We start from the raw sequence: 26,136 nt of genomic DNA on the forward strand, positions 1-26,136 counted from the left end.
TTCATGTATTGTAAGCGTTATTTCAGATTGGACACAGATTGTTTTTTTTTTCTGTCAGAAGCTCGTGCCATGTAGCCTGACGCGACACGACGAATCATTCAATTCTCTTTAATGGATGGGGAATATCGTGCTTCACGAAATCTCAAATCATTAATGTGCCATGACTCAATTTATAAAACTCAACAAGTACGGATGGTGCGCATATTGTATAGAAATTCTACACATCCAATTTCAAATGGCATGTTTTGGGGGTTTATTTAAATATATATATATATATATATTTTTTAATCTAAGATGAATCATTTGAAAATGTCCCACCATTAATCCCGACCATAACATGTATTGCTCAATTTAAAAAGAAAACTGTTGCGTTCAAAAGGGGGAGATGATGTGGTTGCACAAGTGTACACATCCTCTTATTACTCGGGATGCGAGTCACTGAAGAGCTGCATGCGGCTCTAGGGCCGTGGGTTGCCGACCCCCGTCCGAACTGACCAGTGTTTAGACCTGCTTGTGCATATTCCCTTCACCTTTAACGAAAGCTCCGGTTGCATCCGAATTATTTTGTACTTCACCTGCCTCATTTCCTTGGGACTACTTAAGCTGCCAGTTTCTGTCTCTCGCATTGCCGCGATGGAAAGCAGGGACGTGTCTCGCGCGTGGGAGTGTGTACCTCGAGTGTTTAGCTGTATCCGCGCGTAATTACGCACGGCTCTGTGGCGCTGTATCTTGGGATTCCTCTTTTATCGTCATAGGTTTACATTTCACTGAGTAGTGCGCGTCTGTGTGTGTGTGTCTGTGTCGGGAGAGAGAGAGAGAGAGAGCGTGAGGGGGCGTGGCTTGCACGCTTCTTACGCTGGTGTTCCTCCTCGACTTGAAAAGTGCCGTCTGTGGGGAAACTTGCGCCACACAGCAAAGTCTTCACTCGGAGGCCACTCGTGGCGTGGACGCGCCCACAGACGATGCAACGGTAAGGAAAGCAGCAAGCAAACGCATTAAAGCAACAGCCTCTGATTTTGATGCTTCATCATTTCTTTTCTTTCTCTAACTTTCAGATGGCCAATTTAGCAGCTCACCTTCGTGGACTATTCTTCGATCCAAACCCAAAGACTTGCGCCCTGCTTGTCGACTTGTAGGAGGCTCCTCGTCTCAGAAGAATGAATGAGGAAGGAATAAAGACGTTTTACATCGTCATTGAAGTGGTCATTGCTCTCCTCTCCATCTCCGGCAACGTTCTAGTGTGCTGGGCCGTGGCCATCAACACCACCCTGAAGAACGCCACCAACTATTTCCTGGTATCCTTGGCCGTGGCGGACATCCTGGTGGGCTGCCTGGCCATCCCTTTCGCCATCACCATCAGCATCGGCATCCGACTGGACTTCTACGGCTGCCTCTTCCTAGCCTGCTTCGTCCTGGTTCTCACCCAGAGCTCCATTTTCAGTCTGCTCGCCATCGCCATCGACAGATACCTGGCGGTCAAAATCCCTCTCAGGTGAGTGAGGAGCATGCTGTGGAGGGAGAAGTTGCTTCACCCTCGTTGTTCCTTATTTTTCTCTGCACTTGTGTGTCATGATATAGAAAACAAACCAATGGACTCGCAACAAATACAAGACCAGCATTCATTGATGAGGAATTAAATCTGAGCCACGCAGAAAAGAAAAAAAAATACTGATAGAGTTTCACAACTCCATTCTCATAAATGTATGAGTTTATTATTTCATCCATCTTTATTCTCATCTGGGTCGTGGGAAACTGGATCGTATTCCAGCTGGCTTTCAGTAGGAGGCAAAGTACACCCGTGGACTGATTGCCAATCAATCGCAGGGCACGTTTAGATAAGCAATTATTCTCTACTCACGTTCACACAATTGGACAGTTTTGAGTCTTTAATGAACCCAACTTGTTTAGGGGGAACGTCGAAACTGACATTTGAACCCCGAACCTCGAAACGGTGAATCAAATCTACTAACCACTTAACCAACGCGCTAGCCCAGAATGAACCCTGTCCTGTAATGGGAAATGTTTTCTGTGTATCCTAAACAGAATGTTGCAAATAATTAAGAAAAAAGATTTTACCGGTATTAATCATATTGATGGAGCAATGTAGCATTCATTAGCATTAAATGTAAAGGCTTGACACACATGTTAATGTGCATGTAATGTAATGTACATATTTGTGTTATTAGAAATACTTGCTTGAATCAACACCCTTGTGCAAACAAGATTAAAAAAAATACACGAAAAGCAGATGACAATGTGGCAATATTTTGGGTTAATTTCTTCATGCAATTAAAAAAAAAAAGTAAACATAGCAGAAAGTAGCTCTGAAACTGTTTGGTGTCTTTTTTCTGACCCTTGTTTTTATGAAGAGCTTCATGTGAGATGCTCAGAGAAAGTGGTGTGAAGGTGATGGCTGAGTCAAGATGGGTGTGGTCAGTGTTCATCAAAAACAAGTTATCTGATGCACCAGTTTGCGGTGCCGTCGCTCATAAAAGCACTGGACGACGTCCAAATTGTTCGCAGAAAAGCATAATTTCCAAAATCTTTGGGGACCCGGGGGGCGGGGGGAATGCAATCAATTCAACAACCAGGAATGATCCAGTTGCCTTGATTCAAACCTTGAGGGATGACAATGACCCCAATGACTGAGCAAGCACATTGCAACAATAATGCAAACAAATCTGCGCCTTTTTAACTTGAACTTTCATGAACCAGTAACACCGTACATGAACTGCACAATGTAGGCTGCACATCTCAACCACCAAACCTATCTCGACACTCTATAAATGAATAAATAAATGAAATATGCATTTATATTAGAAGCATCCCGCCGTGCCCACAATTACAACCTTTGCAGTTTGAATTTTTTTTCTTTCTTTCAAATCAGTGCGATGAAAATGTGAATTTCATTAATTGTTCAGTTGTTCAGCCCAATGAAGAAGGAAGTACAGTATACCAAAATTCTCCAGTAGTTTGATTCCCCACAGTTAAAGTTCCGGAGTTTGAGTCAATCGGTTGGACTGCGTTGTCACATCCAGAAGTGGCATATTTGCAGCACTCACTATACAAGTCCGACTGAAGGCTGTTTTGACTTTGCAATCACAAATCTGCATACATTAGCTCATCAAAGAGGCGTGAATGAAAAAGCGATGGATAAGGAGATCGTGTGCACAACGGTTCCTGTGGTTTCTCTGCTCGTCTAAAAGCTAACGCACTGTTGAGTGTGCCCTGCCGTGGGGCTCTTTGACCGAGATGGGCTGTCATTTCCATTTGCCTCAAATGCTGGCAAATGGTTGGGAGGAAAGTCAACTTTGTGGCTTTGCAAATGCATCCATGTAGTTTTGGACATTGAACACAATCCATTCCATCAAGTTATTTGAGCTTTTATTTGTTTAGATTTCCCTATAGAAACATGTCACACAATAGAAAAAAAACCCAACTCAACTACACTTTAGCACAAGTTGTGTGTGTAAATCTTGCCACATTTTGTCTGAAACCTTTGTTTAAAGCTAGTTAAACAAGATAAAAAAAAGACACTAAAATGCAGTTGAAATTCTGCAATATGATTAGATAAGGGACAAGAAGTATAAATGTCTCGTTCGTAAACAAACACGGCGAAGCTCAACTTCTGGCTTGCGGGCATCATGGCTATTGATGTGCTTTTGGCAGCAGACCATCAAACTTGATCATTCCTTTGTGATGGCATCACGTCAATGTGAATATCAGTCTAGCAATTCAATTGTCCAATGGCATTAAAAAATAGCAGCCCTTCTAAATGCTAATGTGTGTATATCTATCGATCTATCTATCTATCTAGATAGATATCTATCTAGATATCTATATATATATAGATAGATATCTAGATAGATAGATAGACACAAACACGCACTGCTCTCGAGAGAAAATCCAAATTGGATAGCTGGCTTATCATCAGACAGCGACTATAAAGTATATTAAAGGACACATACACACAAAGATTAAATAAATAAACACATCAAACCAGGAAACTATAAAATACTGAAAGGCAGGGAGCGAACTAATAAACATTTTCAACCACTGTTTGTTTGTTCAACAACAAACAACTGGGTTAGCCTCATTGCCAACTGTATTAGCACCACAGCTAACGCTAAAGCGACTTGACTGTTTGAGCAAATATCACAAAAAGAATATGAACGGAAATATTGGTAATATTGTCACAGTTGTACTTGGTGAGAAATCTGGGCCTGATTAGATCAACACAAAACTATTATTTTGCTTTTTGACTGGCAACAGGTGGATACAAAGGTTAATTGTATCTTCTGCCAGTTAAACAAACAATGCATATCCAGACAGACAACATCTCATACTCATTTTTAGACAAACACTGAGTGGGAAAGGAACCCACTCTGCCTGTGTAGAAATCATGAAAGTAAAATGATTATGCCAAAAGTGACTCACATAAAGGGTTGCTAAATTCTGAGGAATTCTAAGTTGGAAATTTTCTGTGGGGAACAAGAATTAACATGATCAGATGGCTCGTAATGGGGAACTTAAATATCAGTCGGGAAAATACATTTTAGCACCATCCTGACAAACACGAGCAGATTTCGTTCAAGTACCCCGATTACTTCATTTTACCTCAAGTCCCGGCTCATCTCCATTACGTTTCCCAATTTGGAATAATTCCTTACCCTAACCTCCCATAGACTTTCCGGATACTTAGCGGAAATCGCCCAACGCTTTCTAACACCACTCACAACAGACACACTCCATATACATTAATAGCCATGACATGATGTTGGTGGGCTCTAAAAGGCCTTCTACCCTTGCCACATGCCCACTAAAAAGATCAGTGTGGCTCAAATTACACAATGACACACACATGGTATACTGTGTATATTTGTGTGCGTGTGCGTGCAGTCTACAGCTATTTGGGGTATGGATTCGCTCTTTGATAAAATGTTTTTACAGATGGTTGTAGTGCAAGGAAAAAGCCCAGGCCAGATGTTTTCAGCCTCCTGGGACAGGCGACATGCATGCATGTGCACACACATGCGCACACACACACATGCACACACACACACAATGGACGCTCCCCTTGGGGACCTGTCTTCCCGTTTTGCATCACGTACAAAAAGACCCTGCCGCTGTTGTATATTGTTGCACTCTTTAAATACCCTTTTAATACATATTGACCCAGCAGACAATACTCACTGTTTATTCCATTTGTGGGAGCCATAGTCGTGTTGATGGACAAAGTTGGGTTCGTTAGGCCTCTCATGCTCTCAACTATGTATATTTTAGTGGATTGCAATTATTTTGAATGTTTATGCACATAGGCAACTGTAATTTATCAATGGATTGTTCTGTAAATCAGTCCATAAAGTTAATAAATGGAAAGCAAGCGAATAGAATCCATGAGGTGGTACTATAATGAAAACCTGAACACAAACAGTGCAGCAACACAGGTAGACAGTTAATAGAACAATAATACCGGTATAATTCTTTTTCTTCTATGAAAATCGTGTAACATTATTGTTGATCATTCAGTCACTTACTTTGTCAGCTCTTCTTTATTTGTCTGCATGACTCCATTATACTGCCGCCCGGCAGCCAAGCTGTCCTCACCAGAAGGTTCTGCAATGAATTAACATTGATGCATGAGTCTTTTGCCCAAATTTGGTGAATTTTGTATTTTTTTTCACAAATCCTTACCATTGGTCAGTCCACAGGCGGTTGCTATTTTTTGTAGGATGAAATGTTAGTGTTAAACAAACATGAAGTTTGGTGGGATCTCCAGAAAATAGATCATTTTGGGAATGACAAAAGCTGGCAAAGGGGAGGACAATTTCTGATCTTTTTCCATTCAATCTTAATAGGAATTTAAGATGGGGAATTTTAGAAATACTCCAAATTGTTATTTGTTGGGGAATGATGCGATTATGGGAATTTTGCAACTGTACTTGTGATACAACTTGTGTCCATCTTTTGCATACAGGATGAGTTGAGCCTGCAGTTGCCATAGAAGCTTCAGCTAGTGAAATAAAATCAAGATTGGTGTGTGTGTGAGGCCTGGCAGAGCTTCCTGACCTCAGGGCATTGAAAGATGCTTTATGGTTTAGTAATGCATGCCCCCCCCCAACCCCCCGCCCACCACCCAAGAAAAAAAAACACAGCAAAGACAGATGCCAGCGAGCTGTCGTCATGCAACAACTAATCCAGTCACCAATGCGACTAGCCAGCCACTCCCTGGGTTTGTGAGGGCGGGGGTGGAGGGTGAGGGTTTGTCGCATACAAGCTTAACCAAGCAAGCAGAAGATAGAGAAGAACAGGTGCATAGCAGCTTCAGTGTGGTATATAATTCATGTCCCTCCCCAGGAGGCCACACGCAGTCCTGGCTGGTGAGGTGGGGGTGTTGTCGACCACGGGGCAGAGCTCACATGCCACACGGGTCCTCTAAGTCCCCAATTGGCTCTTTTGCAGTTATTAGGAAGCAGACATTGGACTCAATCAGGCTAATGATATTCTGGCTAAACGTATAACTTCCTCTAGGCACTTTTTTTCTATTTAAATTTACTTTTGCCTTAAGTCGTTTTTATCACACCTTTTCTTTATCTGATCTTGTAATGTCACACTCTGAAGCGCAAACTGCGGCCAAATTTGACATTTTGGGTCTATGTGCCCATACAGTCATTGAGATTGTCGGTAGCACCTTAGCTTCATCTTCTACATGCAGCAAAAAATGAGCATTGGTACTGATAATAGTTTGTCGGTATTGGGTAGTGGAAGTTAAGAAATGTTTCACATGTTCTGGTTTCAGCGAAGTGCTTAAACCATGACTGCATATCATCGGAAGACAGCATATTGACAGGATTTGGTGGAATGAACCAATTTTGAGGCAAGTGGGGGTATAGTATTTTTGTTGTTAAAACATATCGGCTCAACTTGTGAAGTCACGCAACTACACTCAGAAAACAAGGTAGCCGTGATTGTTCATCACCTGAGCCCTGAGCAACTGTGATGTCATTTTCAGTCGGCAGTAAGTGGCAAAATGGCCTCCCCCTGAGATGGATAAAAATGATTGCTGCTTAATTAACATTTCACAAATCGAAATGTCGTGCTTAGATATCCCCTTTAAGAGAGTCAAGTGTTCACATTTCACATCAAATTTATATATATATATATATATATATATATATATATTTTTTTTTTTGCAGAGTGATACGTGTGAACAATCGGCTCGTAATATCCCCCTTAGAGTGACAGCTGATGATTTGGGAGTCGGAGTCAACGGCATCTCTTGGGAAGTTGCAGAGGTCATAAGGATTGTTTGGTGCTACGTGTGTGTCAGCATGTGTGTCTCATTAAGCATGTGTTCGCCTGACGTCACATCAGGAAACAGCCTGTCGGGTTCAGAGGATGCCGGCGACCGGGACGTGCCATTTGTCCTTTGAGCTCCTGCTGAGCACTAATAATCTGCTTGATTAGCCGCTTGAGTTTGCACATTCGAAGAGCCTAGCTTTTAGGCGACATGAATTTCAACGCAACAAGGTGGGATCAGCGGAGTGAATTCAGACAGAAAATGAAAATGACACACAATAAGAATCAGAGGGAGCACCAAGAAGGGTTGAAATAAGTGCAGGTGATTGAATATTTAGTCATTGAGGTTATCGTTTGCGTAACCGATTGCTTTGGCAACACAAGTGAGCACAGCGTGGACTATTATTGAGGAAATGTTGCAAAGTTGGGAGTGGGTCAGTTCTCTTTTAGCAACATTAATACCATATCGTATACAGTGAAGGCACACCGACAGTGCACAAATGCCCATCCAGCACATTTAGTCTTTGTCTGGATGATGGGGCTGATTTACAGACCAGCCCCAAGCCAGGAAACACGACTGGCAAATGCATCCATTTTCAATCGTGCTTATCCGCTTTAGGGTCACGGGTGAGCTGGAGCTTAGCCCAGCAACCTTGACCCTCTCGACATACAGCAGGGCGCATTTAAACAACCATCTATTCACATTCACCGTTTCACAGACGGACAAGTGAAGAATCTTCCGTGAACTCAACATGCTTTATTTTGCAATGCAAGCTGGATAAACACGGGCAAGCACGGGTAGAACATGTAAACGCCACACATGAAGGCGAGACATTCGAAACCTGAACGTCATAACTGTGTTGCGGGTACACAAGGTGTCCTCCAATTAACATCATAGATTAAAATTGTTATACCAGCTCGCCATCCAACCTATTCAAAGAGTTAAAAGGAGTCACTGCGCTCATACCTGTCAACCTCGGCTAATAGCTGCGCTTATAAATGATTACGATTCCCCTTACAAAGCCACAAAAACCCTTACAACAGCTTATACATCATGCTTTATCAATCCTAACCGTACACAGCGATGAAAAAAAATATACGATTGAGGATTACTTTTGCTGGTTTGCCGTGACAATAGTAGTGATCGACGACGGCATTGCCGTTGGCTACCAGCAGGTGATCTGGATTTGACCCAAAATGGTCTTTGTGAGATCGGTTCACAATTGTTTTTTGGGGTTTTTTTTTCGTATAAAAGTTGTAATACGCCGTACATGATTTGAAATGATTAAAAAAACTGGGGAAACGTACAAGTTGACAGGTATGCTGTGCTGTATGGGGACGTGGTGTGTGTACCACACTAAACCTGGCACAGAGGATGCAAAGGAGAGAGTTGTCTCATGAGATGAGTAAGAAAATCATAGATAAGCATGTTAAAAGTAAAGGCTATGAGACCATCTCGCAAAAGATTGATGTTCCTGTGATTACACTACTTCCCTGGACGTGGCCGAGTAGGAAAATTGATGGAGATAACTTACCATACCTTTTTCTCCTATAGTTTGCTGAGGATCCCCAGAAGTAAATTTTTACTTTTTTTTTCTTGAAATGCAGGTACAAGGAGTTGATGACAGGAAAGACGGCCAGAGAGATCATTGCTATTTTATGGATCCTATCCTTTGTCATCGGGCTGGTCCCTTTCTTCGGCTGGAACGTCAAACACTCGAGTTGCAGGAATGTCAACGCTACCGGCGGGCACAACAGTACGAACAGGCAACCGGACGCGGGGCCGAAAGGCGGACTCTCACGACCGTGGAGTTGCGAGCTCAGGTGTTTCTTTGAGAGCGTGGTGGACATGGAGTACATGGTCTACTTTAATTTCTTTGTGTGCGTGCTGCTGCCACTCCTCATCATGCTGGGCATCTACATGAAGATCTTCACGGTGGCCAGGATGCAGCTGAGGCAGATCGAGCTCAAGTGCGTGTCCAACGGCGACAACCAACATCACGGCCTGTTGCAGCGGGAGATCCGCGCCGCCAAGTCGCTGTCCATCATCGTGGGGCTCTTCGCCATCTGCTGGCTGCCCGTCCACATCCTCAACTGCCTCACGCTCTTCTACAAGAAGCTGGTCAAGCCCGACGAGGTCATGTACTTGGCCATCATTCTGTCCCACGCCAACTCGGCCGTCAACCCCATCATCTACGCCTACCGCATCCAGGACTTCAGAAACACCTTCCGCAAGATCCTGGAACGGCACGTGCTGTGCCGCAAAGAGGAGCTCTGCGTCAGCTCCAATGGCAGCAGGCGCACGAGAGACCAGATACACATGACGATCGATCCCCTGCTATAAGACGCGCCACTATTTCCACTGAATGATGTTTACACAAGCAGGGTATATGATGTCAAACACGCCTTGAGGATTTGTCGTCGTCGAACAACGTTAACACTACCTGGATGTGCCGGACTGTGAACGGGAGCCAAACTTTGAAACATTCTAAAATGTTATTTATGGTTCGGAAGAAGCCCTGATAGAACTGCAACAGTCCTGTTTTTCTTTTTTTTGTACTGCCAAGAGTCTGTGCAAGTGTTTATTTATTACCGTAATGCATCTCTGTGAATTTGAACTCGGTGAGTCTGGACCCGTACTACTCTGTATTACTTGTGGACCTGAATAGGTACAATAGAAGTACTTCTCTGGTTATTTCTGATCACCCTCCCCAGCTCGCTCACACAGTGTTTCCGCTTGTTGAACCTTCAATACTGAGAATAAGGGTGTTGTCGTCTCTTGAGCTGTTTCCTATGGCCACGTGCATCTCTCTTACAGGTCAACTCATTTAAAAAGGAAAATTAGTTTTATAGAGTAAATCAACTACAGTCAAACCTCGGTTTTTGAATGTCGCTGTTCTCGACCAAAAATTTCGAGTTTTTTTTCTGTCTCGGCTGACGACCAAATTTCGGTTCTCGAACAAACTGAGCGCACTTGAATGCGTCACTTGACTCCTCTCGCCTTCCTTAAACGATGAAGTGACGCTTCATCGTGTGGACAAGGAAGTGACACATCCTCGTGTAGCGTTCCATTGTGAACAAACGTGTTCAATAATTTATTTGTTTTGTTTTAAAGCATGGTTTCGGTTTTCGAACTAATCGGTTTTCAAACAGCCTTCTGGAACAGATTATGGTCGAAAACCGAGGTATGACTGTATACAGTTAGGTTTAAATTGATCCTTACCCAAATTTGGAGTTAATGTAAATTTGTAGCTGTTAAATTTGTATATTCTGGGTCAAAGTGACAAAATGAATGAAAGAGGAGATATTTGCTACTTTTGGAGAACTTATTTGTATTCCGACTATTTTGACATTTTCTTCCCACCCATAGTAGGGTAAGCCTAGTGTTTCGTACTTTTGCCTAACAGTTCTGAAATTCAGGTGTTAAATCTGAGCTCAAGCCTTACAATGTAGAGTTTGCATGTTCTCTCTGTGCTTGTGTGTGTGTGTGTGTGTGTGTGTGTGTTCATTCGCCTCTCTAACTTGTCCATGAAAGTCATCGTGCTACTGTATGTATCTCTCATGCCACAATGTCTTCGAAACCACCACAGCTAAAAGATACCCCCCTCAACAATTAGCAGGTAGATACAATCAGTCATATCATCAAAATCGGTTGAACTGGATTTATCCTCTGGGTTTAAATGCAGAAATCCTGCAGGGTTTTACTAGCTTCAAAATATGTTGTTGTAAACAAAACTATGCTACGACGTTTCCTATTTGAGACCTAACTGTATTAGCCCCCCTCCCCCCAAATTTCATTAAGTCGTATTAACTCCCACGAACGGTAATCAGATAAATGAGAAATGAGGTGAAAGTGAAGTAGGGAACACTAATGGGGTTATTGAACCACACCTAATGGTGTAGCTGCAGTGCTTTTTTTCTACTGAATCAGTTTTTTTTCTTGTATTTTTATTTATTTTTTTTGCTGGGTGTGGTCAACACTCAGCACCCACGTACAAAATTGTGTTCCAACTTGAAATGATTTTTTCCAAGACGAGGAAGAACATCTGTTCCACGACAGGAACTCCAGCGCCTGTTGCAACTAAAAGGCCAAAAGAAAGTCGAAGAAAGAAATTGACATTGCGCTTGCTTTTTTTTTTTTTAATGTCATTTCCTTTATTTCAAGGCTCCAAACATTGACATGTCTCCCCTCTTTGGGTGATGTAAAGGGCTAAATATAGCGTGGGTGTGTCAACATTCCAATGGAGACAGCGATACTGTAACTGCACTGTAATGTTGTGTATGTACTGTATATACATGTGTGTTACGCTTTTTGCAAAATGTTTTTTTGGTGACATAACCATTAAATTGATCCAAATCAACTATCCTGACCTTTAGCATTATGTGTGATTATTCAACTCTGGGAGCAATCTGTATGTATTTACGGTCAAATATTTTGTGACCGACGGCTTTGTTGCGATTGTGCATGAAAGTCACATTTATGTGCAGTATTTTGACAAAGTGTTTTTTTTTTTTTTTAAGTGGAAAACCAACATGTACTAAGCACGCGGTGTCTCAAGGTTTCCCAACGAGGAAGCTAAAAAGAAAGCAGCGCAACTGCAGTCAACAGACAGATATTTCCCCGGAACCGTTTAAAGGGGGCCCAAAAAATAATGGCGCCCGACAGCTAGTGATAAGAAACGCACTGGAATGGTTTTCCATTCCCTCCCCGATCACCAGCGGCATACACGTGGAGATTCGGTGGGGACTCACAAAAGGGTCCCGCTGAGCAGCGCTGTCATCTGTTCGTCCGACGCACTTTGCATGTGGGTCGCACCCATGGCCTCGCACAGGTACACCGCCAGGATGTGTTTGCACTGCAACAAAAGAGCACAGCAGAGTCATAACAGTGATGGCGTGTGTCACAATGAAAGGAACACGTGACGGTCATGACATAGAAGTTGAGGGACTTTGCAGACGGGCTTGACTTGTTTGCCAAATGTGGAACTACTTTGCTTGAATTAATGTTAAAGTTGTTGCAAGCCGTATTAAATGTGGAAGAAATCATAAAATGTATTCTAGCTCACAAGGCCTTTATGGACTTTTTCATGAGTCATGCTGGAAAAGGGGATTTTTATTTTGTCATTTTCCCACACCCCACCAAGCCGGAAACAGAATTGACCAAAATGTCCCAGTCCATAGCTTGGACAGGATAGAGGTGGAAGGACTAGTACTTCCAAATATCTGACAAGAATTCAAAGCGAGTGTTTACACACTTTTGCCTCACAGTCCTGAGGTTCAGGGTTCAAATCTAGGCTTTTGCTTTCTTGGCTGGAATTTGCATATTCTTCTGGCGTTACATTCTCCATACGTGTGACTGTGACCTGCGATTCACCGGTGACCAGTTTAGGGTGTACCCCACCTCCCACTCAAAGACCGCTGCTTCCTTGTTTTTGGATTCTCACCAATAAGACAGTTGAGTGCACTTCTGGAACGACTACTGCGATGTCTCACCAGTGAGGTTTTTTCCCCCCCAACTGCCTTCCACCACTGTGACATTTCTCAAAACTACTACGCAGATGTGAACACGTTGGCAAAGCACTGAAATGAGATCAGTCAGATTCAACTGAAATGGGACTCAAGGTTAGTGAAAGAAGACCCTAATCAGCACATTGGGATTATTACAAGATGTCTAAAGATGTAAAAGTGTTCAGATCATTAAATAAGAGATGAATGGGCACATATTTGGAATCACTCTAACTGTGAAAACAGATTCAGAGTCGGGAGGCGCTTGACTTTCTTTCTTTCTTAAAATGTATCATTTATATTGGCCATATTATTCAAATATTATCTTGTTAAACGATCATTGGCTATCATCAATCATTGCAAATTCCACACAAGAAGACCCAAACCAAGATTCCTAACCCAAACCTCAGGCAGAAGTGCTAATCACTAGCTCGCCATCCTTTGTATTCTCATCACATATTTGGAAGTACTTCTATTCCTCCCTCTGTCCATGTCGGAGGTACGGGGGCCTAGGTCGGTATTTCCTCAGTCGCTGTGGAGTCAGCAGAAGGCCTGAAACGACAATATTGTGCCGCCAGCTTACGTCACGATCAATCTCGCTGGATCTCAAACACGCTGGGATCACGCTCCAAACACACACAATCCCAAAACCTTCTTGGTTGATGTCTGGAGTAGTAGTTGTTCTATCGATTTTTTTTACACACAGAATTCCTAATGCTAAAAAGAGGAAAGGTGGTGCTTGTTTGCAAATATTTAAAGATACAGTTCAAGTAAAAAAAATAATTTTTTAAATACAGTAATAATAATAATTTTTAAAGGACAGATGGCCACATGGCCCAAATATCACCCGACCACAAAACATCTGTTGTCCACATTTCAACTGCTTTGTCTCACTATAGACATTGCATGTTTTTTTCCCTTTTTTTCCACGCCAGAATACAATAGTTGTCGGACAGCTGTGCACGTTAAAAAAAAAAAAAGATGAGATGAACTGCGGCCTGTGATATATGTCACGTGTGTGTTCCTGAGGTGGGGTTTGACATGAATGTTTGTCTTCCTGTTGAGATCCTCACCAATAGGCCTTCATTCCTCCGGAGGACCGTGTAGGCAAAGGCGGGACACGGGCAGTAGTGGCAGGATGTGAAGCAAGTATATAAACTCCCCGAGGCTCCTATGACCTGTAAGAAAATCATCCCATTTACTAAAATGGATGGAATTTTTCTGCCGACCGGTCGAGGGTGTACGCCTCCTCTCCTAAGCAACACAATAGATCACCGCAACTTCATTCAGTAACTGCAGTATTCCGGCCATATTTGGATGCTCAGAGAGGACCAGAGTGGAGTAAAGGATCAGCAAACACAGTGGACGTAGGGAGCGGCAGGAAGAAAAACATGTTTTATTGCATCCCTGTGGCCCACAAACGTCAGGCAAGGCTGAACGCCGAAAATTAAAAATAACCTCAAAAGGCAGCTTGAAACTTTTTACCGATTTTCAATGCGTGTCATTATGCACGCTACTCGTCGAATAAAATGTTGCTGCATTTACTCGCCGTTGGAGCGTAAAACACAGTAAAATGTCCAGTAAGTAAATCATCATCTCAAGTTATTTGGAGGAGATGGGGAAGAAACAACTACCGTATTTTCCGCACTAAAAGGCGCACCTTCAATGAATGGCCTAGTTTGTAATTTTTTCATATATTGGAGGCACTGGATTATAAGACGCAATGTACAATGTATCCACTGGATGGCGCTACGCTCCTTCCGTTTGACTTGAGAGGCGTTCATGACCGCCTCCGAAAATCATAAATTAACGATTACTTCAATGAAACTACGAAAATTGAAAAGAATGCATCAAAACAGAAAATCAAGCGAGGAAATCACAAAATAAATTCTATAGCCCCCTACAGAATTAATTTTTGCATTTCCTTGAGCGTAGCTACAACAGAACGATCAGATGTCAGTAAACCATAGGAGACTAGACTGTCTCAAAAGTTATTTATTCCTTTGTTGTGTACTGTATTCACAAACGAGGAAATCAGAAAATAAATTCTGTAGGGGGGGGCTGTAGAATTTATTTTGTGATTTCCTCGCTTGATTTTCTGTTTTGATTTTCGTAGTTTCATTGAGGGAATCGTTAATTTACGTTTTCGGGGGCGCTCGTGAAAGCCTCTTGAGTCGAACGGAAGAAGAGAAGGCAGGGACACGGACAAAGACGTACCTGTATTTGTTGAGACTGTGAAAACCATTAAAAAAGTGTGCGTTTTACAAAAACAACACCACAGTTCTCCTTTTTCTGAGCCACAACAAAAACTTATCCAATAAAGCAGCGACACAGTTCACTGAACCAACAGCAAGTTATAATATTGTAAGCGAGCCATCTTGGGGGGGGGGCGGGGGGGGTGTCGACGTGTTACCGTAATGACCATAAACAAGGCGCACCGGATTTTAAGGCGCGCTGGGAGCTTTCAAGAAAATGGAAGAATTTTCGGTGCACCTTATAGTGCGGACAATATGGTAATAGTCCAACATGATGTGCCTGCTGGTCTAACGACCACCGGCCGGGTGGCTCTCTCCCTCTCCTTCAAGCGTCTCCTGCGGACAGTAATTCACGTTACCAAGAGAACGTTGAGGAGGATTTACGAAGATCCCAAAGAGCGGATACTAAATTGTGTGTTCATTCACTCTAAAAGGTTACATGCGCTGTTGGCAACCAATATACCAAAAGTGGTGACATCATTTTAGGTTACCATGATGATTTTCACCAACTTGTGAAATTTATTTAAAATAAAATGTCAAATAATCTAATGCACATGAGATCGGTTTGCATAATCTCCCCTTCAATGCGCAAAATGAATTCTAGCAAATTAGCAGGTTTGAGAGATGCAGTCATAGCATTGAGTCCTGTTAGTAGATCAGCTTTCGCATTTGTTTGCAAGCGCCATCGGATTTGCGCCCCTTTTTGCACGGTAAACTCTTGATAATCAGGCCCTCGGCCTGTAGAACAGCTTGACATGATAATGAACACCTCCTGAGAGCAGGCTCAATTATTCTCCGGGGCATCCATAAATTACCATGCCCGGTGACCTACAGAGGCATAAACACCTCGTTTGTCCGACGTGACACCGCGTTATAAATTAGACACAAAAGAAACAATGACACGGACCTCGGTATCGATGAATAGAGCAGTGTGCGAGGCAGGATGCAGCGAGAAGCGGGAGAACTGTGAAACGAAGCCAAGAAATGCTCAAACAAGAACCGACGTAGTTGAAAACGACCTCACGGTTCCCGGTTCTGTTTGTTCAACTCCGGTGTCACACATCACGTGGATTTGCTGGGCCGCGTGCAGTAAAGCTCGGCACACATGGCATCAAGTGCGGCCATTCAATCGCCGCAGAGGGAACGGCGAGAGTTCAAGCCTCACAAAAGCTCCAGCTTTGTCCTGGAAATTTGGCTCTTATGGGAGCGTCCAGAAGAACATCAACAAAAACAGGCATTGAAGGAAATTTAAAGTACTTGCGGGGGCGTCATTGTGATTCACAAAGAGCCTGCGCTGTGCGTCAACGTGCTGCTCTTTGGCATCAGAAGACTCATAAACATGCTTCAAGACCTAAATTGATGACATCAACATCGAGAGGCCTGTGTTGCTTTGTGTGTCTTGAGTGGATTCTGGCATAAAATATGAACCGCATAAGTTATCAAAACATCTTAATGACGCATTACTGCGATCGACTGATATTGTCCTTCCATTGCAAGGAAAGCCATGTGAATTGATGGTGGCTGGAACTTGTGAGGTTTGTTACAACCATTTCGCGGTGGGGGTCTTAAGCGCACTCTCAATCTTTTCTCTTACCATGACAAAAATGAGATCACTCGGCAGCTCAAAATCTAAAAAATTATGAATTGGGTGCACTTGTCGCGGGCGTGCTGGAGCCTATCCCCAGCTAGCTGTCTTCTATCCCCAGCTAGCTGTCTTCGAGCAGTAGGCGGGGGACACCCTGAACTGCTTGCCGGCAAATGGCAGATCACTGTAATTGCATCAAACAATGACATTGTAAAGTCTTCTACAGTTAAACTCCTCTACAACGAAATGTTTGCAGCAAGAAATGTTTCACAACAGGGGGGGTTTCACTGTAGCAAATTTGATCTCAGATGTAAACACACACACACACACACACACATACAAACGTATGTGTACCCTCTTTATTTTTATTCCAATAGTGCATAAGTACGAGCACACACTTATTTGACACTTCATATAGGCAGTGTAAATAGAAAAAAAAAAGGGAAAGAAATTGCGAAATTTACGATCAGCATTCACTTTCACGTATATCAATTTCTTGGATAATGTCTTTTATTTTGCTTCCTCCGTCTTTCATTTTGATCACTTTTACCCTCTCATCCAGAGTCAGAGCTCTTCTAGTCTTAGCTGCTTGACATCCAAAGGTCCGTTTTGTAGCCATTTTAGCAATGCAAGGTTCTTGCTGCGTCTGAAACTAACGATAAATACTTCCTGGACTACTGCACATGTGTAAACCAGTGTTGTGGTTGCTGTTGCCGTTTCCGAACAAAGCAGTAGAGGTCGCTGTTGGATTAGACTTCATTGTAGTGAATCTCGTCGTGAGGCAAGAGCAGAGAAAAAGATTTTGTATAACGCAACAGGGGGGTCGTTGCATGGGGGGGCAGGAAAGTGGGAATGGTGTTAACGCATGAAGATTTCTTCACATTAGGGGGTATTTCCGCCCATGTAGGTTTCGTTGTAGAGGAGTTTCACTGTATTCAAAAATGTACTTTGGTGAAAGTGGGTAGAGAAATGTACAATGGCTTGAAAACAGTTCAACGCTCCTCCTATCTGGCAATCAGGGTGGTGATGGTCACAGTCATCGGCAAAGGTTTTATTAAGGCAACCTAAACTGACAGAGATTCTGTAACATCCAGAAATGTGTGTCATTAACGGCGACAATATTGTTTTGCGGTATTAGACAATAGTGATGAAACGGTTTTCATCACTATTGTACAAGGCGACAACACAAGCATTTTACTGCACTTCCTGTGGGTAATGATAACCAGCCACGTGCTGCCAATTCTGTTGTCACACTGACTCAAGATGGGGAGAAAAACATTCCTGGACCGAGGAGGTGGACTGAGAACGGAACAAGGCAGAAGTGACTATGTTGACCTCAGAACCAACAAAACTCCCTGAACCGGTTCCAAAAACAATGCGATGTATTTCTGAATTCAGTAGCACTTATTTTAGTCATCCCTTTTACGTATTTCAGGAACCTGAAGGAGTTTACGGGAAGTTTTGGGTCACACCGACCACAACCACACGAGACTGCCAAATGTGGTTTTCTCCATTTGACGCATCAACAAGCTTTTTTCTTTCACCGCCGCTTCATCTGCTGGACCTGATTGGCTGTTACCCCACTTGACCTTTAACGACAAAAGCTTGATTTCACAGGTGTGGAACTCAAGACCAGATCTAGCCCGCAAAAGAAAATGTGTGTCAATTTGCATGATCCTTGTCCCGAAATGTCAAATTGTCATGTGCCATAAATAATGTTGAGATTCTGCAATAATTTGGCTACCCTCCAGTAACTTGAACAATAAATGAATAATGCGATAAGACAATTCAACATTTTCGTGGCCCTCTGAGGGAATACGTGACTCCAGAGCACTGCGACAAAAATGAGTTTGACACCCCCTACTTTATATGAATCCGCAGTAAAACGTTATGGTCATTTTTGAGTAATTTTGCTAACTGACACACAAAAGAACTCACAAATTAAGTCACTAACTTGGACTAAAAAAGCCAACACTCAACCTTACAAACTGACTAACTCACTGCTATGACAAACTCGTAAAATTCACTTTAGCCTATCCCAGTTGATTTCAGGCAAAAGTCGGACTGCACCCGAGGCTGGTCGCCAGACAAGACAGCCATTCACATTCACATTCGGCATCCACGGAAGTCCGGTGAGAGAACCATTACATTGTCAATGACTATTACACTATTATCCATCCATCCATTTTCTGATCTGCTTTATCCTCACAAGGGTGGCGGGCCGTGCTCGAGCCTATCGCACCCTGAAGTGGTTGCCAGCCAATCGAAGGGCACACAGAGACGAACAACCATCCGCGCTCACACTCACACCAAGGGACAATTTTGAGTGTTCAATCAGCCTACCATGCATGTTTTTGGAATGTGGGAGGAGACCGGAGTACCCGGAGAAAACCCACGCAGGCATGCAAACTGCACAAAGGAAGGCCGACACCGGGATCGAACCCACGATATCCGCACTGTGAGGTCGATGCGCTGTGCCTGACTTTATTGCAATATTAATAATAGTTATTGTTGAAGAAATGTAGCAAAATGAGCCGCTAACACGGCTCCTATAGTTCTGACTACTGTATATTGACCACTTCTTCTCGACTGCACTCATTGCAGCATTCCTGATGAGAATGCCAACGAACATTTGTCGGAGACCAGGCGAAAAATCCCAGCAGTAAAATGTCACCTTCTCATGCCCGACTCATTCCCGCGGAGGAAAGAAGAGAATGCATTATGACGACAGCAGGCACAAACGACTTCACTCCAGAAATGTGTTAACAGGAAATGACCAACGTAATGAAGTGGGTGACGTATCAACTTCTATTTCACCATTTGATGGAGTGCCAAGAGAGCACACGCCAGACAGGCTTCCAGTAAGATAAAGGCATGTTTAAACTGCATAAGGAGTCTTGAGTTGTAATAAACAAACATTAGAGGCAAGAGAAAAGAGCCGAGCAAGCGACTTTAAGAGAGCGAGAGGATCAAAAGGTCCTGACAAGTTCCAGCACATTTTTTTGTTGAAATGATCAATGTCTTTATTTTGAGCGATTCTGAGCTACCGACATTGGACAAAAGAATAGGATGAGGGAGGGGTGGGTGGGTCTTGTCAGAGACTTGAAATAATGCGAAAACAAAAAGGCCAGATAAAAACGTTCCAAAAAAGGAGACAATACATTTTTGTATTTAGCAGCACTGGAATTTAGAGTTGCTCCCGTCTGCTTTACAAACTTGAAGGAGTTGACAGGAAATGATGGTCATGGTGACCACAGCCAAAGCGGATTGCCCACTTTCTTTCATCACATTCTTTCTCTCCATTTTTTTCCCCTGAGGAGATCACTTGAGGTCAGCTGTTACATGAAAAGTAAAAAATAAAATAAAATAAAAAACTACAAGTACATACACTAAATTATTTCTAACAATCAATGATGTTCCGGAATGGTAAAAAGTTAAAAATCTGATTTTTTGGGGGTTATTTTTTATTTTAATGTCCATTACACGATGACATGCTGTTTTCACTGGACTAAACTCTCATCTCCCCATTTTTTTACACATTGCCCTCTGTGTCTTATCTATAGTAACAATATTTGCACATAATTTCCTCAATACCTACAGGACCAATATTTGCACATCATTTGTCTTTGCAAAACTCTTGCTTTTTACTGTGCGTATGATAAAAGACTCTTGAGTCTTAATCTGCTAAAACAAATACAAGGATTGAGCGCTGTGCCAACAAGATATTTTTCAAAAGAAATAATTTTTTTAAAAGGCACAATGGAACAAAGAAATTGATTTACCGTACAGTATCTTCCTAGAGGAGTGCCAAACATTCATCAATAAATTGACCAAACATTATTTAAGTGATTGAAGATTGCCCAAAAATTGGATTTATAAGGGCTAGGAATCAGAAATAAGACATCTACTCTGCTCCCTGGGAGGATATATGAGGTACGAGTTTCCATCAACATTTTGTCTTGCAGTTCTAACAAGCTGAGAACCGTTGCGCATTTTGCGACCCCGATTTGTCTGGTGTCACTAAGAGGATGCAAGCTACCTGGAAGGCCTTACGTCCACTCGGCGATGACAGACAGGTCACGGAGCGTTGGTCCACGAGATCCAAAGCTTGTACTGCGCAGGTCCCGAAAACAAACCTCAGCCTAATAAACAAGAAACAGACAATGAGAGGGGACAATCATTAACAATAACTATTTCCCCCTTTTTTTTTACTTAACAGTATATTGATTCTCTCCTCTTTCATCTAGAACTCCATCAAACAACAAGATGCGTGCAGAGGAATGACTCTCCATGTTTCACACTATGTGTCCTGTTATATTATTTGTGCTATTTTATGTTAAGTGTTCTGTAAAGCACTTTGTTACAGCTGCTGTGAAAGCGCGATATAAATGAAGATGTATTGTATCGTATTGCGCAGCAGTGTTATTTCTTTCTTTGATGATGCAAACGAGGATGGCATGGTTCAACGGCGGTTAGCTTTTGCTGTTTCTGTATTGCAAACACATGCATGGAACACTCATTGAAGACGAAATCTCACGAGCCACCAGTCCAGCGTGTACCACGCCTATTCTCCAAAGTCAGCTGGGTTAGCCTCCAAGTCAACCGCAACCCTGATGAGGGCAAGGGCTCTTGAAAACGGATGGATGGGATAAATGAAGGATGAATTCATTTGTTTGTGATTGACGTCACGGACACATGAAAAATGTCGGCTTATTTATAAAAAGCTGTTTTCGTCAGACCAGTCTTCAGTGTACATTTGGGAAGATTTACTCACGAGGGTAAAATATGAAGAGCAGCTAAACCAAAGTATGCTGACTAAGAGAGAGGATGTGGTTCCAAAGCCGGACAGTGAACTTCAATTCGCAAGAAGTCAAACACAGCTGGGAACGTCTTGGTATGAGCATCGGAATGACTTTGTGTTTCAGCTAATATTTGTCACTGTAAGACTTTTCAGAAAAGATCACTCTCGGGTGAATGACTACTGAGTTTAAATTTAAAAACAAACATGCACACGATCCATTTTCTAAAAGGACATAGCACAGTGGCGCTATCTGAGGTGACTTTGGGCAAGAGGCAGGGAACACCCTGGACTTGTCACGAGCCAAGATTAGTTTGGAGAATTAGTACTTACGCAATCAGTAAGTCATCAGGAACTGCAAAAGAAAAACATGAACATAATGACACCGCTGCGACTCCTATAGTCACAATTATCATCCCTAGCTGATATTCTTCAGCTTCTAGTAATCAGGCCAGTTGGGACAAAATCTAATCCTAAAATCTAATTGGTCCCTTATTATGCCTTTATGGGTGGTGGCCCTGTCTGGGCCAACATGAGCCAAGATGGGGTGGTCCTGCCAGAACCGGTACTGGCCCTGTATATTCATGATATCATATGATACATTTCAATGATTACATTTTATTGTGAATTCTAGCTTGTTTCGGTCCTATGCGTCACTTGCACAATTAACACAACAGAGGAGCTAAGCATCAAGCGTAATAGTTTAACAGTACAAATTCAATTCCAAAGAAGTTGGGACTGTGTGTTCAATACAATTAAAAACAGGATACAATGATTTGCAAATCATGTTCAATCTATGTTTAATTGACTATATTCCATGATATGTAATGTTCAAACCAAAAACGTTCTTGTTTTTAGTAAACAATCATTAATTTATTAACTATTATTCTTAACTAAGAATTTTATGGCTGCAACACGTTCCAAAAACGTTATGTACAATATTGAAGGTTCCATTAAGAATCACGCAGCGATGACGATTTTTTTATTTGACTTTTTCTACTATTCACATAAGTTACCTCAAGTCTGATGAAGTTGTTCTCGAATGAATGAATAATTATACGAAGGTGAAAATGATTTACGCTCATTGAGTGAGGAATATGAAACAGCAGCGCCTTCTACAGCTACAAATACGAAACTTAATCTCGTTGTAAAACAGACAATTCAAGACATTTATTTAAACAGGTCAGACTTGGTAGTATTCGCTTGAATCGTGACATTTAAAAAGTAGAACAAGTAACTTTATTTTAATTCCAAACAAATTCAATTTGCGCGAAGGTATGTCAAACGAATTTGAATAAAAATGGAACTACTGTAAACCGACTTTGTTGCGGTTGGAATAAACCACCCGTGCACTACTCTGACAGTGCGTGTGTTCGGAGAGGCAGAGTGTGCTCCGTTCCCCATTAATTTCCTAAAGCAGCCTACGTTCTCGGCCAATCAGAAGCTCGTGCTTGAAATAACTTCCATTTGAACTGCATGTTGCACTAGCGCCCCGTGTTCTCAGTCAGAGCGCATCGTGAGCGCACTGGTACTCCGTTTTTGGTGCACTTTGAATTTCCAGACAGGAAATTAGACTAAAGCACCGAGTTTCCAAACAGTCTCAATGAACCGGTCCGTGCTCCGAAAGTATTTCTGAAGGCACTTTCAATGCATCTACCAACTTACTTTGAGCAGTTTCCTGGTATGTTTTACGGATATCTCGAAAAAGCTGTTCTGCCACTGCAGGTAGGACGGCGGTCATTTTTCTACATTAAAACGTCTATTTCCGGAAGTCATCCGGCCAATGGAATACGTCCTCCGGTTAAACATTTCCGGTTAGGGCTTATGAATGGACTCCCGGTTCAAGCCATAGGGCAGCCATCTTATGTTGCCAATGGCACACGCGCGTGCACATACATAGATGCATATAAACGTTTTACCCTGAATGACTGTCATGGTTAATGACGTCTCATTACTCGCGCTAGAGCGATGGACCACGTTGTGATTTCCGTACAGTACATGTTCCAGTTACGTTGCCGTCGCAGCTGGCTTCTTCAACACTGTTCTTCTAGACCTCCAGTCAAGACATAATTAAACAGAAAATATTGACATTGTCAGTGTGTTTATTGTTATATCCTGTGAAATATACCTCTACCTTGTAAATATGGAAAAGGTACATGGATGGCAATGGCTAGTAATGAAAAAAACACAAAGGGGGCGTGGCCTGGACGGGGCGACCAATCACAATAGGTAAGACATCATACACGTACAATCGCAGGGCTGTTTACAATCTCGTAAAAACTCTACGATAAGGTACCTGACCCCGCCTAAAAATTTCTCAACGGATTTAGACGATTCACAAAAATGATCCATTTAAGAAATAAAACGGCTGATTTCCGCGTATCCGCGGAAAATTGCCATCCCCGAGTGAATCAAGTTACATGAATTTAGAAATGCAAGGATATTATTGTAACATTATCCACTCTAAGCTGTTTTACTTAAGCAAATTCAGTTTTTTAAAGAAGGCATTTACTGTTCTTCTGTTATGTGTTGGCTTTCTTTGCACAAAGTGAACATAAAAATTAATGTGTACACCTCATTGACAAACGACTGATGAGGCCATATGGAACAAGAAGAGTGTTGCTACAAGGACTGATATTTTTCTGTCGTGGAAAAAAAAAGAACCACTTTATTTGATTGGTCTGAACTCTTGTAATAGCCAACTAAAAGACATTGTGCCATACAATCATTGCATTTCAACATCAAAGTGGATACGTTTTCAAGTTTGAATTTAAAAGACAAAAAAATGTCACGCGGGTTTTCTAGCTTGAGAAGATGCTCCAATTCTTTTTCGGCTTCAAGTCAGCTTTCTAGGAAATTCAAGTTTGTAAACATTTTCTGCCAATGCCTTTGTAAACAGCAACCATCCCATCTAAACAGGACACAAAAACAAACAAATACATGGAAACTGCCAGAATAGAATCATCTGAACATGTGTTGTGAGACAATTGAAAAGCTTTTTTAACGGGTGACAAAACACATCCAGTATGGAGGATGAGAGACTTGAAAATAGCAAAGTGAAAGTTGAAGATGACATTTGCAATGTGGCTTGTTTCAGTCCCATTATTTAACATCATGGAAATACAATTGCAATCTCAAAGATAATATGGTACCATGCACTCAGAAGTACAGTTACCATTAAGGATTGCAGAATGATGAAACAGGTGAAAAACTATTAAGGTCTGCGAGTGGTGGGAGAAAAAAATGCAGAATACTACCAATTATTCGTGAATATGCAGACAGCAGGTAGTACGCCTTTTGTTTGTTACAAAACAAAAAAGTGCAAATATGGTGCAGACCATTTTGTTTGGTAAAGTGGGTCATAATTTGCGACTGATTGTTTCTGAGACTTATTAAAAAAGGTACAATAGGGAAATAAAATGGAAATAAACACTGAAGAATCTCTCTGAGAAAACTAGTTAAAGCTGCCTTTTTCCCCTCTCAAGTCACAAGGCATGGCAAAACAATGTGAGAGGGGAGGGGGCAAAACAAATGTTCCAGATCGGTTTAAACTGTGACAAAATTTTAGAGCACAACATTTTGAACATGATGGAAACAGCAGAAACAGCAACATGTTACCCCTGTCAATTTTATGGGGTTGGGGGAGTGGGGGTGGTGGTGGCGGGGGTTGGCTCACTTCATTTATCAGACAGGGTCACGCTATTCCTCATTCGCGTCACTCTTTAGTTCTGAGACCAGTGTTCACAAGTTTCCTCGAAGACATTTTCCTGTCTCGAACGTACTGAGGAGGGATGGATTCTATCCACTTTTTTTGGTTGAAAATGACACACACACACACACACACGGGGCGTGAACATAACCAAATATCAAAACGGTTTAAATTTTGAGCAATGCGTGTCCTTGGATGTTTTTCGTATCCAGACAGTGCCGCAGGGAGAAACCACCTCCGTTGTGTCACATGAGCAACAATAAATCACACGTCAAGGTGGACGCTGGTTTGGGAAAGGAGCCAGGGAAAAAACATTGGTGGCTTTCAAGATCACACACCTTCTTCACTTAGCAATAGAGTGGATTAAAATAAGAAATAATCAAGTTGAGAAAAACACTGCAAAAATGTTATTCTATTTACATAAAATGATTTTTTTTGAAGATGAGTTATATCTTTACAGAAATTAAACAAAGTCTCTTTTTACATATCAGCTTCACTATATCACAAGTCATCCCCTCAGTCGGGTTCACCTCCCCACCAGACTGGGTGCGGCTTCCAAACCAAAAGTGAGTCTCGGGAGAGCCCAGTCACTCGTCGGCTGCTTGTACACTTAGCTTACAGCTAGGGGGCGCCATAGCACCAGGAAAGAATTGGACATCATCCTGTCTACGTGACACTTTTGTGTCCTGGAGGGGGTGGAAGAGATACGCCTCATCTTGGGTCTCTTTTAATCCCTTCGTGTGGGCCAGGCTCAGTCATCGCTGTCCGACAGGGCCTCGTATTGCTCCGACATCAGAGGCGGCCACACACGCTGTTGTCCCACTGGAGCGCCAGTCGGAGGTGGCTGCTGTGGCTGCTGCTGACTCTGGATGGAGGGGGAAGATATGGAGGTGGGTGGTGTACTGCTCATTATGCGCATGGTCAGTGGGTTGTAAGGAAACTGCATGGAACCTGGAACGAGAAAGACGGTATGTACGGAAATGAC

The 26,136-nt window shown here is 42.4% G+C and overlaps 3 protein-coding genes and 2 long non-coding RNA genes across 10 annotated transcripts in view; 2 read left to right on the forward strand and 3 right to left on the reverse strand.

Annotated features, from left to right (window-relative positions):
- The window catches only part of LOC127588961 (uncharacterized), a 33,866-nt gene extending 32,874 nt beyond the window's left edge, over positions 1-992 (reverse strand). The window contains exon 1 of the long non-coding RNA XR_007959240.1: positions 856-992. This is a non-coding gene — a long non-coding RNA (uncharacterized LOC127588961). The remainder of the gene's footprint in view (positions 1-855) is intronic.
- Positions 367-11,669, forward strand: adora2b (adenosine A2b receptor). Its single transcript, XM_052047950.1, has 3 exons — positions 367-970; positions 1,056-1,492; positions 8,908-11,669. Exons 2-3 carry the CDS (start codon positions 1,158-1,160, stop codon positions 9,641-9,643), a joined length of 1,071 nt encoding a protein of 356 aa, XP_051903910.1. The 5' UTR covers positions 367-970; positions 1,056-1,157; the 3' UTR covers positions 9,644-11,669.
- zswim7 (zinc finger, SWIM-type containing 7) lies at positions 3,907-23,250 on the reverse strand. Of its 2 annotated transcripts, XM_052047978.1 has the most exons (7): positions 23,108-23,250; positions 21,776-21,797; positions 20,684-20,786; positions 13,878-13,982; positions 12,052-12,155; positions 5,695-5,718; positions 3,907-5,616 (listed from the first exon to the last, which is right to left on the reverse strand). In XM_052047978.1, coding segments are annotated over exons 1-7 (435 nt in total). In that variant the 5' UTR covers positions 23,184-23,250; the 3' UTR covers positions 3,907-5,615. The 2 variants fall into 2 exon arrangements, with proteins under 2 accessions (XP_051903938.1, XP_051903939.1); XM_052047979.1 differs by lacking the exon at positions 5,695-5,718 and having other exon boundaries at positions 4,237-5,616.
- Positions 23,251-23,478: 228 nt separating this feature from the next.
- On the forward strand, positions 23,479-24,250 carry LOC127588966 (uncharacterized). The gene is made up of 2 exons (XR_007959244.1): positions 23,479-23,594; positions 23,850-24,250. It is a non-coding gene; the product is annotated as an uncharacterized LOC127588966 (long non-coding RNA).
- ncor1 (nuclear receptor corepressor 1) overlaps positions 24,075-26,136 on the reverse strand; it is a 39,645-nt gene continuing 37,583 nt past the window's right edge. For all 5 annotated transcript variants that reach the window (XM_052047706.1, XM_052047705.1, XM_052047704.1 and 2 more), the window contains one exon: positions 24,075-26,102. In XM_052047706.1, the coding sequence (XP_051903666.1) occupies positions 25,903-26,102 (200 nt within the window). In that variant the 3' untranslated portion in view covers positions 24,075-25,902. The remainder of the gene's footprint in view (positions 26,103-26,136) is intronic.

Source organism: Hippocampus zosterae, chromosome 16 (assembly GCF_025434085.1).
Source record: "Hippocampus zosterae strain Florida chromosome 16, ASM2543408v3, whole genome shotgun sequence".
NCBI classification, from domain to species: domain Eukaryota; kingdom Metazoa; phylum Chordata; class Actinopteri; order Syngnathiformes; family Syngnathidae; genus Hippocampus; species Hippocampus zosterae.

Bases quoted from the DNA above. Each gene is read 5' to 3' on its own strand.
- adora2b (XM_052047950.1), top strand. From the start codon at position 1,158: ATGAATGAGGAAGGAATAAAGACGTTTTACATCGTCATTGAAGTGGTC. The intron at 1,493-8,907 runs GTGAGTGAGGAG...CTTGAAATGCAG, and splicing joins GCGGTCAAAATCCCTCTCAG to GTACAAGGAGTTGATGACAG.
- zswim7 (XM_052047978.1), bottom strand. From the start codon at position 23,183: ATGACCGCCGTCCTACCTGCAGTGGCAGAACAGCTTTTTCGAGATATC. The intron at 21,798-23,107 runs GTAAGTTGGTAG...TTTCTTTTGCAG, and splicing joins ATACCAGGAAACTGCTCAAA to TTCCTGATGACTTACTGATT. The intron at 5,719-12,051 runs GTGAGTCCCCAC...TACAAAAAATAG, and splicing joins CTGCTCAGCGGGACCCTTTT to CAACCGCCTGTGGACTGACC.